Below are 18,693 nucleotides of genomic sequence, written 5' to 3'. Positions count from 1 at the left end.
GATTAAGCTGATGTAAAAGACCAAAGTTATGTCAGTGAGCTAAGGTCTCCAATTGGAACAGCTTTTTTTTCTATATAGAATTTCTTAAGTATGTTAGTTTTTCTATTTGCCAAACTGTCATCCTTTATTCATAGAATTTTCTACTCTGCCAAAACTCTTTGTGTAGTTTTTAGTGCTTGTTAAATAAATGTCAATACAATACCATTGTCAGTGTTCTGCCATTGTTAGATCAGTTTCTGGCTCATACAGGTTTAATGCATAATTTAATGGAAATACCACTCCTCAGAAATTGTGGAGTGTCAGAGTTCTGTCTCTCTGTAAACCCAGAATCAGGATCCCAAAGTGAACTTGTGTTTGTATAACATTTCCACACCATGTAATTGCCACATGTATTTAGGGACCTTGTAAAACTTTGCACCAGTAGGAAATGTGGTAACGTCCTTTCCCTGTAAATGAAATTACTTGCCTAGTTTTTAATTCCTTTCTAGGGCTTCCATCCATATTTTCCATATCCACATGGAGTCTTGTGGTTTCAAGCACATGGTTTAGTTAATGTTTATATAAAAATGTGTTCAGATTGCCTTAGCCTCATGGAATAAGATCAGCACTGATGTAAAAAATAAAATAAAATTACATGCTACTCCATTCATTTCAAGGAGGAAATGAAAAGAGTAGATTGATAATAATTCGCCTATAAAATGGCTTCATGGTCTTGAATTGTCCTTAATGAGAACTTAGCAATAAATAGGATACATTACTATTTTTGCAATTTCAAATTGTCATTATCATTTGATTGAATTATTATTGAGATGTATTCAGTGGTGCAATCAGACACATTTTAATCCAGAAATTGAAAAAAAAAAATCATGCTATCCATGAGAACAGTCCCATTTTGGATTATTTGTGGAACAAACCTGAGGCAAAAAATAGTTGCATTCAAACTAATCTTTTATTCCATTAAGTTTAGGTGTTCCTACAAGTAACATCCCAAATATGTTACTTGTAGGAAATATATTATTTGCAGTGCCAACATTACATGACATGTTTGATAATGAAACTGAATTATATAATTAATTCAGTGAACTCTCGGAATTCACGGGGATTAGAAGAGCACAACCGCCTAAGAATCTGACATCTCTGAATTACCCCTCTAAAAATGCTCAAAGCTGCCAATTTTAAATGGGTCATACACCAAATATAGCTTAGTATGCATTAATATGCACAGTGGAAACTCTCAGCACTCCTGCATACATGTAGAGGTCTTCCTTACCTCTTCTCCTGGGGCTACAGCTAGTCAGTGGCAAGAAAAGTGAATGGCACTCATGGATTGGCTGCTTTGCAAATGGTGGCCACTAGTGTGTCGAGGAGCATTTACGCCTCGGTATTTCATATTCCTAAGCTGCATTATCTTTTGAATATTTTTGATATTCTTTTTGTAAAAATCTGCAAATAGGCAGATTTCCAGGTATTACTTGGAGTTGCATTCCACAAGAGAATCTGTGAATCAGCAGGAGCCTACTGTAATTTGAAAACTTTGATTGAAATCCTGGGACATTTGTGAGACTTCAGCAGAATGTTTTCTACCATTTTCTTACATTTCTCTTTTTTTTATTAACTTTTATTTTATTTTTTTTATTAACTGGAGCTCAAATATGTTTGGGTCTTAGTGCAAATAAAGGGATTTTTTTAATCCAGGCAATTTACCCACATATTCTTTACTGAGCAACTTTGTCCTTACATTTGACAACTTCACCTACTGTTTTTCACTTGTAATGTATGGTATGGCAGATTAACTCCTTCTTTGTTTTTCTTTGTATACCAACTTAATGCCTAAATCTAAATAGAAATGCAATTGAAACTGAAAGAAAGTAAATGAAGGTAGCACTTTTTGAATCAAAGTCATTGGCAATAATCTCCCCTTGCAGATATTTACCAGAAGTATTGATATGAAAGGCAGCTTCTTAAATAAATAGGGTTCTTTCTTTGCAAAATATTTTTGTGTATTCTGTGTCTTGGAGGCCTGCAGTTTGATCTTTAGTTCCTGAAGTGTTTTTATTTGCTGTCAAATGTAGTAAATGGGTCTAGCTTTCTCTCTGCCATGCACTGCATTTTGAATGCTTTCAAACCCAAGAGCCAGTTTGAGTAATAGTAACTGACACATTGATCTAATAGGCCATCATAATAGGCCTGTTACTGAGCTGGGCAATGGTGCTCGGCGTCACCTTAACATGTGCAAGGACTGACATCCCGCCATGATCCATAATGATAATTGTGATTTAGCCTTGCTTTCAACCAACGCCCCAATGTCCCCAGCATCAGGAAATCTTATTATATCTGACCCCGCACTGCCTCCATTAGAACTGAGCCATTTGTTAAAATACTGCTAAAACAAAACAATTGAACTCTGTGCCATTTTGATTCTATAACAGTGGGTTATCACTGTCCGTTTGAATCAACCCAAAAGGACCATTTTTCAGCATATAGCTTTGAATTGGATAGATCGGACTCTGATAATGCTGAAATCGATGTTGCAGCCACCTGAAAGTAAATTATTGTTGGGAAGAAATTCAGTATTAATCTTAATGCTTTTAGTCTTGACTGGTAGGGGTAACTGTAAGTGTGGACCTTTGAAATGTTGACGAAGATGTCAACCATTAAAAAGGAAGAATTGATTCAGGGATTGTTTGAGTCAACTTTCAGTGGCATCTCGTTTTTTTTTTTGTTGACAAAATATTCCTGCAGAACGAAGCAAAGAATTTATTGTTTCTCTCCAGTATAACAACCTCAGTGATGAATGCGCTGTAATGCTGCAGTATTGGATTTCTTTGTTTAGATTTTTTATAGATCCAAATTCTTCACTGCTGTTCAGCCAGCAGCTTTAAAAACACAGGGGTAAACATCGCCTTTGCACACACTACAGTAGAAAACAGCTTTTCATCAGTCTTGATGTAAACATATTAGCTTTGCCAGTGGAGACATTTGTCTCTTCTAATTCTTCTTAACACTTAATTGGACTGTGATCAGGAGTGTTTACTTGTAGTGACATTGAGTTTTTTGATATCATCTCTAAAAACACATTTGAAAGAATCATAGTTTTATGCTGTCATTGCATTGGCTTCAGCAGACACTCAAAGGTTCTAGGATCTGATACCTCTATGCAGCACCAATTTAAAAATGGCAAGAATTCACATTTGGCACTCTTAGATCGGAAGAAGGTTCTAAATACAGCTTTAGAATGCAAAAAGAACAAATGGGAGTCAGACCCAAAAGAAGACTGAGTAAGCATTTATTGCAAACAGTTACATTGAAATAGGCTGTTCTCAACTGATCACCAGTTTAAGACCACATGATTTAAAAGCCCAAAATCTGGCAAAAAATGAATTTTGTGTCATTTTCTGTCATGACATGAGGGTATATGTAGATTAGGGCTGTTACCACATTAACACATGTGTTTAATCTAAACCTTTAATGTGTTAATATAACACAATGCAGCAGCGGAGGGTTATTTAGTTCAAAGCATGCTTTCAACAATCCAGACTCGCAAACACGAGTGAAAGATGAGTCAGGAGAGTCAGACTCATGTGCTGAGCAGCAAATTTTGCTTTAAACAAAACCAATGTGGTTAAATTGAGCGCCTCTCGATGTGGACGTCCCAAATTTGAATCCTGTCTTTTTACCACTCCTCTCTCTGCCCCCTGCCTGTCAGATTACTGTCACATAAAAGCCACTAGTGTCAAAAAGAAATCTTAAAAAATAAAAAAATAAAAAAAATAAAACTAATGTGTATTTCCTAAATGTGTCTCGTATCGTCTTTGGTCAATTCATCTAAGCAGCCAGATTTTACTTCTGTGACTCACAGTTGCAACACAGCAGCTGTTTTTCTGATGTAGTGCATACATTTTGATTATAAATTCCCCATAAAAGATGCAGAATGTCCAATCTCAGTGATTGCTGGAACACTTTAGTGTGCTTTGACCTTTTTTTGTTATTTTTAATATTTCATCATTGGCTTCCAAATGTCCAAGAAGTGTCCCTGCTGAGACTATTAAAGAGTCCACTCGGTATGTATAAGCAGAATAAATGGATTGTTGAAAGAAAGCACTCTGATTCAAGGCTTAAAAACAAAAGCATCTTTTTTCTTCATTCGGTTGTTCTCAGCCAGCGCGGCACCACAGGCCTCACCAAGGGTGACAGAGGACAGAATGCCAGTGGAAGCTTTTCTCACAAAGGAAGGGAAGGGGCACCGGGGATCTGGGGTAACTGTGGTGGTGGGGTCTTTCTTGATTAAGATTTATGTCCACATTTGTTCTTTGCCAGCAGCCACTGCCTGCTGTTGGAGAAGCTTGCTCATGCAACTCATTTCTTAGCCGTGATGATTGAAAGACTTTTCCTAAATGTGTTTTATGTCAAAGCATTTCCTTTCCTTTTGGGCCACATGTCTCACTCTCACTTTGAAAACTCTCCTAAGGATTAGAGCAGCAGGATGTGGTGGAAACAAATACTGTATTGAGCATATTTTATCCTTCAAATGTAAGCTTCATTCTGTCTGTGAGTGTACATTTATCCAAAACATACTGATATATAAAGAAGTACTATTCTATGTAAAACTTATTTTTATAAACATAGAGAAAGCTCAAATTGTTAGAATCCTGGTTTGTTTTGAGGTTTGTCTATTTTTCTTTGTTCCTTAGTCTCTTTCTTTTATTAAATCTTGTTCTGTTTCAGTCCTTCTTAGTAATTCTAGTTTATTTCTTGGCTCTAGTTATTCTTTGTTACTCAACTTGAATTATGTTTCTTAGGTCTAGTCATTGTTTAGTGTTAGATTTATTTAGTACTCACCTGTGTACTCTCCCTCGCCCTCTGTGCCACTTTCTCTCTCCCTTCACACCTGCAATCCATTTCTAATCGACCTCCCCATGTATGTATGCAACTCATCGTCAGTTCCTCCTGGCTAATCCTTTTTTATACCGTTATATTCTTCTTATTAAAATATAATAATATATTATATTATAATAATATATTATATATATTATATAATAATAATAATATATTTTTCCATGTTATGTAGTTTTCCTTAAAGTGATACACACACCGATATGGGGTTTTGTCTTGTTTACTCGGCACATGTGCCGAGGTTTCTGTCGTTTGGCCCATCACTACCCTGTGTAATTTTTTAAAATTTTTTTTTCATTAAAACGCTCAACATGATTCATTCTCCCAACTCCTGTCTGTATTTTGGTCCATCCACACACTTACACCTCATGACAAAGTGCAACAGTGTATCATCAAATGTATTAAACACATTAATCAGTTATAATATTTTGGCATTTGGTAAAAGAAAGGGGACATTTACCTTGCTAAAATGGTATCTGGCAGCTTTAGGTAACAAGTTGCCCGACCATGGCCTTAATGCACAATTCTGCTTGATTCTCATCCCCATTTACTTCTCTGTCTTTTCTGTCTCAGGATAGATTTCCTTCAATCAAAGAACAGGAGGAGAAGTTGTAAACCATGCTGTTAATTTTCTGCACTGTAGTAGAACTGCATAGGGTTGTAGTTTGGCATTGAGAGCATTGAGAGCATCCATGTTGGCCATACGTCCGAATATTGAATTAACAACTGGGTTTGGCTCGGTACTTCTGTTGCCACAGTGGAGGATGGTTGTTTACAGACCAGGCATTACATTAAGCTTCATATCGGACTAGTGGATAACCATTGCAGCAAACGTTTGTGATTGGGTAAAATTGATAACGTCAACAGAATCCGTGCCTTCCACTAGTAATCATTTCACAATAGCCAAAGATCCAGTCCCTCTGGGCTGATTTTTACCAGGCTAGGCAAACTCAGTCTTGTTTAGAAAGTGCTCAATCAGCAATGTGGGGAAACTGAAAAGGGAACAGGTGCCCGCGTCATGGTTGATCAAGCCCAAAAGACAAAAGAATGCTTTTCAAAATAAGAGCTACTGCTCTCTGATCAGCTTCCGAAGCAAACGGCCAGACAAACATTTAAAGCAGAGCAGCAAAAGTCAAGTTAAAGCTTATCTATATAGCACATTTACAATGTCAGCTGACCAACGTGCTTCTGAACAATCACATCATTGTGATCACAAGTAGAGAAATGATAAAACATACAATAAAATAAAAATCAAATGAAAGCAAATGAGATGGAACTGATGATGTCATTCAGGACATGCTACTGTAAAATATTGTCTCTGCTGCCTGGATATTAAACTGCTATCTTGTCATGGCATCCGAAGCACCAGTCAGCAGCCTCTTCAGATTTGTTACAATAACGTATACCGGACATCTTTCCTGCTCACAGCATCACCATCCACGACAACTTATACTTGAATAATATGAGTTGTAAAAACCATTTGACATAAATGTGTTACCTTGGAATCTCTCCTTGAATTGTACAAACTGGAATAATAAGCCAATTAAGTAAATGAACCAATTCAAATGAAACAGCCATTGTGCTATTTCTAATTCATCTGAATATTATGGCATAACTAGAAATTAATATTCCTTGAGATCATTTTATGACCCAACTTTGTCACCTAAAGTTTGGTCCTTAGCAAATTTCAAATGGTAAATATCAAAATGATATTTGCTGAATAAGCTTATTTTGTGACTCTGTGCTTTCAGGACCAGCCCACCTTATTGTTGTGCTGACTTGTATTCTTTACGGACAGGCGAAATGGTTAAATCCATTCAGTTCAAGACACCAATCTATGAGCTCCACTGCAACAAACAGTAAGTCTCATTCATGTAAAAATACAGTTTTCTCTCTTGACATTTTTCAGTACATTATCTTTTCTTCTTTTGGTAGTATTCTTGTGGTGAGCCTTCAAGAGAAAATTGCAGCCTTTGACAGCTGCACTTTCACCAAGAAGTTCTTCGTTACAAGTAAGGACGCTTATAGTTTGAATGTTTCATGAGCAAATTGTATTCTCTAAATTAATTATTTTTCTGCAAAATATTCTCTCTTACATTTGTAATTGACAATTTTCAATTTCAATTACAAACTTTTTAATTAAGTGCTGTTACAGATACTGATTTGAAAAGAAAGTTTTCTTTGTATTAATTCAAATGTTTTATCTTTATTTAATCAATGTGGCTTATTAATTTGAATTGGAAAAATTATTAATGTCAGACAGGATATACCTCAGCTGCATTGATTATTTAAAAAAAAGTTCAACTGAATTGGATCACAAAGACTGTGGGTATAAACTATTTTGTCAGAAAACCATAATTAGATCTTTGGTGATTCCAAAATGGTGTATGAGTATATTTCAGATTATTTTAGTTTTGCAGGGCTGTCTTTCTATATGGGCTTTAGATTATGTTTAATCCAATGCATTATATTTGATCTTTTACATTTTTGTAAATTCTTCATATTTTTTATTCAGGGAAGGTCAAATATTAAAAATGTTGAAAGGTTGAAATATTTTTTGAATGATTCCTTAAATATCTTGCTAAGCAACCATAATGGGGTTTCTCTTGAAAATAATCAAAATAAAGAAAAAAAGAAATGAAACACTGGTGTGATGCAGTCTAAAGTCACACAAATCACTGATCCTGAACACAACTTGGGACTCTTAGGTTGACTTCATTCCAGAGGGCTTTGCAAGGACCCCCATGATCACCCACTAATGGGTGTCATTGAATTTTAGATGAGAATAGTAGGTATAATACCAGATTTCAAAAATTAGTTCTTTCTTACATTTCCTTTTTGATTATTGGCATAACTGCCCTGTTTTCTAAAAACATGTTTTACTACCGTGGGCCTTTGGTGTAAGAGAAGAAATCGGACATCTTGCATGCCACCAAGACTTGGTATAGTGCTGCTGCACTCAAGTCCTGCTTTTCTGAAACATCATTTGAGACCTCACAGTGATTCTGTTTACAACATTACTCTTTTATCCTGTTTGCTGTACCTTCATGCTCTGCTTAAGGAGGCTGTGAAAGAAAGACCAGACTATTACAAGGCCATCGCTGTCCACTTAAGTCATTGACTGGAGTAAACTGACCTTACCGAGAGGCTTTAATGTGTCTCCTCGTTGTCTGCCTGCCTTCCCTATCAGCGTCTGGGCAACAGGAAACCAAACATGCTCAATAGTTATTAATCGTTTCTGAATGCAGGGGCCTCTTCTTCATAACGTTATTTGGTCTGTTTGGTCCATAAAAGTGGTAAACAAAAGGCCCTGGATGTTCTGGGATCTGTTTTGGATAAGCCATTCTGCCACTGCGCGTCCGCTGCTTCTCTGGAGATATGGTGGTGTTTGTCAAATTTTTTGAAAGCACTTAGTGTTGCGTTTATTCTCATGTTCTTTCTTTGAATCCAAGTGAGCTGAATCTCTTAAGAACAAAGCAGCTACACCATAAATCAATAATTCCTCTCTGTTCTGCAACCTTGTCTAAGTTTTGACCAGTCAACTTGATAATTTTTCTTTGCTTTTTCTAAAATGATTCAGCATAGTAGTGCTTATTTCTTTTATTCAAACCACTCGTCACTTCTTTGACTTTTAACTCCTTAACTTTAGATTTATCTTACATAGTTTGCATTTTAAGGTTTGCTGGTATTTCCACTTAAATAAAAACTCATATAAAGGATTTTTCCCTTTTTTGTTTTGACACTATGCTTAAAAAGTATTACTATTTATGTTTTAAAATATCTTGTTTTTCTCTGGAACAAAATGACCACAAGCTTATTTTATAAAAATGCATTTAAGGATAAACTTCCTGTTCACCAGTTCCAGGTGCGGAAAACTGTTGTGAAACTGAGCGCTGATTGTTGATCCACAGTTGTTATCCCTTAATGAAAGGAAGCAAGCTAGTCACAATTGACACTTTGGAGAGTGTGTGTGAAGTGGGGACTTGTGTTGCAGTCACTGTTGGTTTCATGATGCCAGCACCTTCAGATTTCCAAGCTCTAAGTCATGAATAGAGTAGAACTGAAAATGGAATTCCAACTTTCTTTAGACGTTGCAGAAAAAAATTTCAATGGGATTTTCTGACTGTCATTAAACCTGTGTTGCACTTTCTAAGGTAGAAGCTGTTTGTTCCTTTGCAGTTTCAAGGCATATACTAGAAAAAATATTAAATAAAAATAATATGGAGTTTGAAAGAGCTAAATGCAATAATAAAACATTTTTATTGTTTGAAATAAAGACCTGCAGATAAACACATCTACAGAAATGTTGCTTTGGAAATGGCCCTAAATTTAGATACCCTTTTATGACCTTAAGTAAAACTTTATTTTTGTAGCAATTTTCACAGACATAGATCACAAAGTGTTTCACAAAGGCAAGACAATTAGAACAAAACAAAACAAGCAAAAAACACACAGCCTTGTCTTGTTGAACTTTTTGGGAAGTTGTGTTTGACTTAAAGATAGGACTATCAGTTCTGGAAAAGCTAAATTAAGACTCACCACATTGTCTTAACATTGTGGTCTAAATTAAGACAATGTACATCATGTTGCTCAGATGTACAGAACATGACATATTAAACTGTTATTAGTTAATCAAGACAGATACTCACATGGGAAGTTCTACCCTATTCATGACTTGGAGTGACTATCCTAAACTTCTTTTAATTCCCGCATCATGTCTGCCTCCTCTGCACATTCTGCTCTGTTCTCCACCCAGGATGTCAAACATATGTTATCTCACTGTCTGACTCAATACAACCTCAGCCTTGGCAAGGTTACAAAAGGCCTCACTGGCGTTACCAGCAGCACTTGTGGCTTACCTCAACTAGCCCCTCCTTTCTCTCCATATCAGCCCCTTCCTCACCACACACAGGGGGGGTGTCTGCCTCCAACTTTCCTGCTGGCTGAGCTGTAAATGATTGTTCCCCCACACCTCTGTGCACATAGATGAGCTGAGTGTGTGTGTGTGTGTGTGCGTGTGTGTGCTCGTGTGTGTGTGCATGTTGATTGTGGGCTCCAGAACACAACTGACTGCTATTATCTTTTGCTTTTCTTTTCTACAGACTTTTCTCCATTTCATAAGTGTTCTGTGCCCATTTCATTATTGATTATTTATAGTAATAAGTGTCATCTTCAGCATATTCTAAACTAAGATAAATCCCACCTCAGGTGTAAATATTAAATTATTAGTTAATCAACCAAACTATGAGTTATTGATCATCTTCTCAACCTCGTTAGTTTTCATATGGTTGTGAATTAATTTTTTTTCTTGGAGCTTTGCTTAAGTTATTTATTTATAGTAATTAAGTGATGCAAAGTTTTCTTAACATCTTGCCACAACATTTCAAGTTGAGGTCTGAGCTTTGATTCGGTCAGTGAAACATCATCATTCTTTGCTTTCTCAGCCATTGGGTTGAATTATTGCTGCTGTGTTTGGGACCTGCTGCTGTGTTTCATGAGTCAGTTTGGGCCAAGCCTCAGCTGTCAAACTCAGAGTTCATGGTTGACTATATGACAGCTTTTTCCTTACATATGACTCCCAAAGCTAATCTGGAGTTTGGGCTTATTTAGCACTTTCTATGTCCACCTATAAATCACCAACTCTAGCAATGAGAAAACTGTTATATGTTGGCCCAAACTCTTTGTTATGGCAGAGGAAATAAGCAGCACCTGCATTCTTTGCCTTTTTTTTTGTCAAAAATCAGTTTATATATACTTTTTTTACATTAGCAAGGAAATAATCACTGCACTTTTCTAATAACTTGAAAAAATTAGCTAGCATTGAGATTTTCTGCGACATAATTACATTGAATAATACTGACAACCAAAAATAAGCTACGGAGACATAAAAAAGATATTGGTACTACATAATATATTTACATTATGGTAACACATAAAACCTTTGTATGTTCAACATAATATTTTTGCATAATCTTATGTAAATAAAACATGTTGATTTGACAGGCAGTAAGTATTGAGCGAAAGACGGACATTAAGTCAGTTCTACTTATTCTCATTGTGTGGGGCCGATGTACACAGTAAAACCAAGTAAATTGAAAACCCTTTTTTTCCCCAGTGTGTGGATGAAACAATACATTTGATTACATATATTAATTGTGATTAAAAGTATTTAGATAATTGACTAAACTAATTGAAAGAACAACAGATTCAGAGCAGTAATTAAGCCAAAACTTTACAAAACACATACATTTTGCATTTAAATACTTAAATAAATACTTTTGACTGTAAAAACTGTTATAGCCAGAACTCTGAATGTGGCAGCTTTAACTTCACCTTGTTCAAATTCTATTAAAAGAAAGACTCTAATTAAGCACCTTTCTCTGTATTTGCTTTTATTCCAAATTGGAGCTTGAATTACATTTAAAATTTTCCATTTTGATATGAATATCCTGAGATTTGGTTCCAGTGGTCCTGCAGTTTATTTAGATGATATTCTGCAACCTTAGCTTTTATTTTTATTTTAAATTTTTTTAAGGGACACTTTGAATTAATGACACCTTTTCTAATCGCACTGCCCAGCTTCTTTCTGAGAAGTCTAGAAGTGATCCAAGGAGAAGTTGGAGTTCTGTCTTTTTGCTCTGACTAAATCATACCTGTGTGTGATTACATGGTTTCATTTCTCATATCTAACCTCTTTCACCTAAAGTATAGGTCACATGCGCTTGAAAGTGTGTGCGTGTGTGTGTGTGTATCCCTAAAGGGACTATAATGTTGGTCAATGAACAAAGGAGGTGTCCTCAGTTTATGAGGTATCTCAGACTCCATTAGGTCATGGTGTGCACCCCCAACAGACACGCAAAGATACATCACCCTCATTAAACTCCCATTTATCCTTCAAATACAGAGACTGCACACAAACACATTAATGACAGTGGATGTATGTTAATCCTTTGCACTACTAGATGACAAAGTTATTTACCAAAATAACTTTGTCATATTATGTGATTTAATATGTATCCTGTTATGTTTTTGGTAAAACCTTCTGTTGTGGGTCTTCAGGCTGCTATCCGTGCCCCGGTCCCTGCCTCAATCCAATAGCTCTGGGAAGCCGCTGGCTTGCCTACGCTGAGAACAAGGTGGTTTACACACACACCCCCACACATGCACACACACATATACACATACACATTCATCTTATAACAGAATTGCCTTATCTCAGAGAAACGACATATTTACCCTAAAAATAAAATGCTTTTTATCTGTTTTCTGCTTCTTTAATCTGTCTGGATAAACAACTCATTCTAAGAAGAGTCCACTACAGATGATAACATTTTTGAAAATCAACAGATGCGCTGGCATTTTCTGTTTAATGGGATTGTTAAGTATTTACAAAAACCAGAATGTTCTGCTGCAGGATTCTGCAATACATTTAATGCATAACCGTGTTTTGGTGCTGGGCCACTCAAGTAATTGACAGATGGGACCACTGTTTGTGTGACTGCCTGAGGAGGATTTTCTGAAATGACAAAATGTAGCTTTTTGAACAGTTGGAGCAGGACTGGGGCCAGGCTTTTCAATGGATGTTGTGTTTGAAATTAAATTGGTGGAGATTGGCTGTTTGGTTTTTCCAGCTCTTTCAGTTTTTTTCCCTTAAGAAAATCAGTCTAGCAATAGTTGATAATCGAACTCTATAATTCTGAGTTAATTTCTCCAGATTTTCTCATTGCTTACCTCTAGCAGTCTCCTTATTGCTTTGTATGCTTGTCTTTATGGCAGTTAATCAGATGTCACCAGTCTCATGGAGGAGCCTGTGGCGACAACGCACAGTCCTACACAGCTACAGTGATCAATGCTGCTAAAGTAAGCACACACTTGTCTTCCATCTACCGTTGTTTTAATGTCAGAATTTATGCTAGCTGTCTGCAGGACAGCTATTTAGTTTCAACTCCACACTTTTTAAAGGGAGACGGCAGTACATTGCTGATGCTAACTTGTGTTTAGTATTGAAATGAACAGATTAAATTATTACTTATTAAAAGGTATTAGACCTTTTTGAAAAATGTTCTAATCAGTCAGTGTTTTGTGACAAGCATCAGTCACAAAACACTGACCTGTGTATTCAGTTGAGAATACACAGGTCAGTTTGTAATATTGAGAAGTGTTTGTGTCTTTCTGTATACTTAATTAGTTTGACAAGTAAAAGTTTAAGTGTGCAGCACTATCAGGTTTTCATGCTGCCAGTACTCTGATCAGCTTCCATTTCCCATATCGTTACCTTTCTAAAATAATGTCAAGTCATTTATTGCTAAAAGATGAATCGGTTTTGGCAACAAAAAAATAAATTAAATAAAATAAACTTATAAATAGGCAATTATTTTAAGAAGGTGATATGAAGAAAACATCCCCTCAGCATGATGCTCCCACTACCATGTTGGGGGTGGTGTTTTGAGGGTAATGCACATAGCTTTTACATGCAGACCAGTGCATCGGCTCCTACATGTTACCTATGACCTTTACATTGCTCATGGTGAACTTTAACTTGGAATTGACCTGACGCCGGCTCTGCCAGTATTGATGTTAAGTAGAGCAGAAAGGGCTGAGCTTGTCACATGCTGATATCAGAAGGATTTATTTAGCTACAAATGATCAAGAGTTCACCAAAAGAATGATGTCATTGCATGTTAAGCAATAACAGCATTATTATGATCATGGTTTAGGTTCATTTTGTTATTGAAAAATGGAATCGAATTACTTGTTTGCATTCTTTATGTTTTTCTAAAATTGCATAAAATAAGACTATTAGAAAGGCTGTTAGAAAGAACTTCACACTGTTCCAATTTGGTTATCCAGTTGTCTGCTTGTGAGAAGAATAGAATATGATACAATAGAATAGAATATACTTTGTTGATCCGCAAGGGGAACTTGCTTATTTGTTGACTAGTTACATCATCTAATGCGTCATTAACAAATAATAATAATGTGACCACAGGTTATATCAAATTAATTAAAAAAAAAAAAAATTAAGTGTGATATGGTAATTTAAATACAACTTAAATATAAAATAAATAACTAAAATAATGTTGATGTAATGTTAATCTATTAATGAGTCCAGAGAAAACTTGGATCTAAAAACACTCAGACCATCAATTACTATGATAACTGTTAACTTCAGACTTAGTATCAGAGTTAAAGAGGATGGACAGGTCATGCCTCACACACTTTCCACTTCACAGTTTTTCACTGCTTTGTGTTGACTGATTATATAAAAACCCCAATGAAAAACACTGAAGTCTACAGTTGTATTAAGACCACATGTAAATGCATTTAAAAAGCTTGAATACATTTTCAAGATACAGTATATCATTGTTTTTCTCACTTCCCTCCCATGTTTTAGTAGAGTTATCCATGTTGAGAATGTATAATGGGCTTTTTACTTCAATCGCTTGAATCCTGTTTAAATAAATGTTTTATCATTGGTTTGAACTCTTGCTTATGTAAAACTGTAGTGAGAACAGCCTTTCCAGCTCTGCCTCCACCATCTGTAAATCTATTGACATTGGATCTGCCCAGCCGTTCCTGGCTGACTGGCTCTGAGCTTATGAGACACTTCATCAACCTGCCTGTTTTTTGTTCGCCCTGTAATCCACTTCTCGCCATTGGTCTTGGTTCACTTGTCTCCATTGGGGAGTGGCTCTAAAATGAGTCACTAACGGCCCACCTCTGATCTTAGGTTAAATTCATTCCTGGCATCATTTAGTCACTGACCAGCATATGCTAATTAGCTACTCCTTGTGGGGATTGTAGTTTATTTGTTTATTTAGTCACAGAGAGAAAGATTTATTTCTAGATTAAGTGTATCAAACAGCAAGTGTGTGAACTCTGTAATTACCATAAAAAAGAACTGTGTCATCAGGAGGTTAGCTGTAGGCTGTACAACAGCAGGGCTATCGATATGAAGACAGGCATTCCGCACGCGCGCCCTCTCCTCATTTAGAACCATATATCTCAATATGGATGACAAGGTATCTCATTTTGGCTCGTGGCGCGACACGCTGGCTCTGTGTGCTGATGTCCAGAGACAGAGACGCAGAAGGGGGAAGGGGCAGCATTAAAGTGTAATGGCTTTTGTTTATAAGAAAGATTAAAGAGAGATAGCCATAACCATCCAGTTGTTTCTGTCCTGTATGCACTCTTTGGGCCATACCGAGCCTTTTGCTGATGACTACTTTGCATATGATTAAGAAAGACCTTTTGCACAAATTAGATTGAAATGTGCTCAGATGGCGACATCAGGCTGTTTTTTGTCAAACATCTTACTTAATCGTCTCCCCCGGCCTCCTCCCCCTAACTAAATCAATACTCCCTGTTTGGACTACCACGAAGAACTCCACAACTGCAGTGATTAGAAAACACATTAGTGTTGATCAATTAGAGGCCAAACGCCTCTCTTAATAATTGATGGCATTTCTTACATTTTACACACGCAAATGCACCCAGGCAGCAGAGACTGTTAGTGTGCCTGGCCAAGTGGCAAAGAGAGACAGTAGGTGATCTTCAGACCCAACAAACTGGAGGCGCCATGGTGTATTGACAGGGCCGCCTAGTCTGAATGCTTGATTAGGCTCTCCAGGGCCCCTTTGGCGCTTACACACACGCAGACACTCAGTCACATGCATTGGACTCCATTAGACTAAGACAGTGTAGTACGTGAGATAGACTCCACTTAAGCAGCACTATCCACTTCCCTCAATTGAGCCACAGAGGTGTGTTTGAGCCAGACACCCTGGCTGGACCTTAAGCTGACACAGAGGAGCCTCTCTCACACACGTTGGAGTCTCTTGTGGCGGCAGGACTACAAATAATCAGCACTACAAGTTATCAGTGGGAATCAAGAGAGCATGCTGTATATACCCACACAGATGGTATTCCACGTATATACCCTGTGCTTCCGAGTTGCAATTTTATTGTTTTATAAAAGTCTTTAGAGCAAATGGATGCAGGATTAGATTTATCATTTCTGATGCGTGGATCTGATGAAATTTACTCTGTTTTTTCAGACTTTGAAAACAGGCCTAACAATGGTGGGTAAAGTTGTAACCCAGCTGGCCGGCACCCTACCGGCAGGCACACCCGACGAAGAGGGAACCCCTCACAGTGCAAGTCGCCGCAGCCCTCATAGTCCTGGCGTGATCACCATCATTGACACAGACAATGTTGGTGAAGGACAGGTCAGCTAATGAAACACAGGACTCTTCAGAACACTTGAACTCATGATTTCTGTCATTCCTGCTTTTAATTGTAAATGTTATTTTATATATATATATATATATATATATATATATATATATATATATATATATATATATATATATATATATATAAACAACATGGCTCCATGTATTACTTACTCTTTGCTTTCTTATGTCTGCAGCAATATAGTCACAAAGATTCAACAGAATTGTTAGTGGACCGTGGTCCTTGTACTTGTTCAGAGCCATTTTAATGACTTTATTTGTAAATTCATCCATTCATCAACCTTTGAAAATAATCTGCTATGCTAACTAAACAACTCTGACAATCATCTAGAAAAGGTTCAAGATCATATGCAGTGCTGTGTACTAGACCTGAGCGACGCTCTAACTTTTTTTGTCAGGGCACTGACAAAGAAAGTTATCTCTTCTAAAAAATTGAAAAAAAAAATCATTTAAAATAGCACTGTTCACAACATATACAAACAAACAAAACATAAAACATCAAACATTGATACAGTTCTGTTTTTGACATAACTAGAGTTTTGTTTGTTTTTTGAATGTGCTAAAACTGGTTATGGACTTTAAATCAACAGGAAGTGAGTTCCAAACTGCACGGACAGAGCTCTTTGAGCTAAAGTGGTTCTTCAAAAGGGGACCTTACAATTTCCATCCAAAGCCGCTCTAGTAGATCTGCTATTGCCCTGCAGTCTCTGTATGCAATTGCTTAATGGTGTAGGTGGATATCCATTTAAACACTTAAAAATCAATTTTAAAAGATTATCATTTATAAAATTAGGAAAGTCCAAAATGCCAAAGTTAGCCAAAATGTGACAATGATGGAATCTGATTGGCTTTTGATATAAAACCTTTAAAGCCTGATTGTAGAGATTTGCTAATGGTTTGAGTATAGCTTGACTAGTCTGAGACCAGATCAGCCACAAGAGAGATTTGTCCAATGAGCAAATCTGCCCAATACAGAATGCAAATTCAAGTTTACCGCTCGACCAAGATGCGTTCGTGGGCCTGCAGATAAATGGAAATGCGGCTGTCATCAGATCTTTGCTCTTTCTCAATTAATATAAAGCTGTTCATGCAGGAATGTGATACCATTCAGCTGAAACCTCTAACCTGGATGTATCCTTCTTACAGTTTACCAACTACTTCTTTCTGTTCAGACCCACTCAGTCAGTACTTTACTGGTGTAGAACCTTCTCACTGCAATTACCACTGCAAGTTTTTGGGATCGCTACACGGTTCATATATTTCCTTGTTCTTCTTTTTTAATAGTGCAGGCTTAGTCTGATTGGGTGGAGAAGGATTCGAACGGGGCTCTAACACATTATTTTATGAAATCTCAGTCGGTTATTTAAAATCACACATTAACAATAAATGTCATGTTAGTCTAATGAACTTCCAGCTATGCAAAAATGTGCATTAAATCAAATTCATAAGTTATCGTGTTTATATCCCAGCCATATAAGCACCATAGATTTAGTGACTTCCTACTGTATCTAGATGTAATACCAGAAGGTCTAATTTAGAATTTTGCCAGTTAGTCAAGAGTTATCTGTGCAATACTTGGCTTGTTGCATGGAGTCTTTGCCCTTGCAGCAATCTGTCTTCCTGATCAAGAATGTGGTGACAGTGGAAAGCCTGAGTTTGAGAGGTCATCTGCCATGAGTGACCAGGTTTGAGAAGACAAAACACAAACACAAAAAACCCACAAAAACTACTTCAAGAGGACTTTGTTTTAATAAATAATTTCAATGCTTTGTACAGACCCTGTTACTTGAGATAAGAAGGTGCAAATGCAGCACCATGCAATGGTGCTTCGTGTTTTTATATTGACACAGTTGGAACTTTACCAGTTGCTGTCTCAATGTCAAATGAAAAAGCTGAACGTTTTTCTGCCTTTAGTTCTCCTCAGCTTTACCACATTATAATTAATCAAAGCGCAGAAGCTGTCACATCTTTAATGAGCCGTGGGAGCTTAATACCGCTGACACACACACTCACTGCCTCCCCTATGACTCTGTATTCCACCTTTAGTTTGTGTCTTGTACGTCAGACTCAGGCCTTTAGAAGCAAGTCTGCTCTCTGTCACTAAGTGACACACTGTAACTGTACACTAACCATGAAGACTGAGTCAGCCGGTCAACAAAAGTCCAGAAGTTAAAACTTTGGGAGAGAAGGGCGGGGGGAGGATAAGCCAGCACCGATGTCCTTTGGAAATTCTAGATATTTCCCTTTTTTTAGATTTTGAAATTCCTTATTTGGAGCAGAAAGCTTGTGGTACACTGTCACACTCCCTCCACTGTGTACTACTCCGTTCTCCAGAGGACAGATGTGTTTCAAAGGGCTCAAGCATCTTTCTCTCACAGAACCACCATGTCTGGATTCTCCGTATAATAACAGTGAACTGCTTCATGTCAGCGGCTTCTTGCTTTTCTTCCTTTCTTGACTACTCAGTTTACTTTCTTGATTTTTATAACAGACATTTTACTCAACTTTAGAAGCAGCTTTCAGTTGTTGTAAAGTATAATACCAA

At 36.9% G+C, this 18,693-nt stretch overlaps 1 protein-coding gene and 1 long non-coding RNA gene across 3 annotated transcripts in view; one reads left to right on the top strand and one right to left on the bottom strand.

Moving 5' to 3' along the window:
• The window catches only part of bcas3 (BCAS3 microtubule associated cell migration factor), a 357,170-nt gene that overhangs the window by 29,247 nt on the left and 309,230 nt on the right, over positions 1–18,693 (top strand). For both annotated transcript variants that reach the window (XM_088011438.1, XM_088011439.1), the window contains exons 8-12: positions 6,645–6,752; positions 6,829–6,905; positions 11,953–12,029; positions 12,670–12,753; positions 15,951–16,121. In XM_088011438.1, coding sequence (XP_087867564.1) covers positions 6,645–6,752; positions 6,829–6,905; positions 11,953–12,029; positions 12,670–12,753; positions 15,951–16,121 — 517 coding nt within the window. The remainder of the gene's footprint in view (positions 1–6,644; positions 6,753–6,828; positions 6,906–11,952; positions 12,030–12,669; positions 12,754–15,950; positions 16,122–18,693) is intronic.
• Positions 1–18,693, bottom strand: part of LOC148155655 (uncharacterized) — a 233,950-nt gene that overhangs the window by 149,649 nt on the left and 65,608 nt on the right. The window lies entirely within an intron of this gene.

This window comes from Poecilia mexicana, unplaced genomic scaffold (assembly GCF_051168715.1).
Source record: "Poecilia mexicana isolate PSO_F unplaced genomic scaffold, ASM5116871v1 scaffold_13, whole genome shotgun sequence".
In the NCBI taxonomy this organism is placed as follows: Eukaryota; Metazoa; Chordata; class Actinopteri; order Cyprinodontiformes; family Poeciliidae; genus Poecilia; species Poecilia mexicana.
This window is presented reverse-complemented; position numbering and strand designations above follow the sequence as displayed.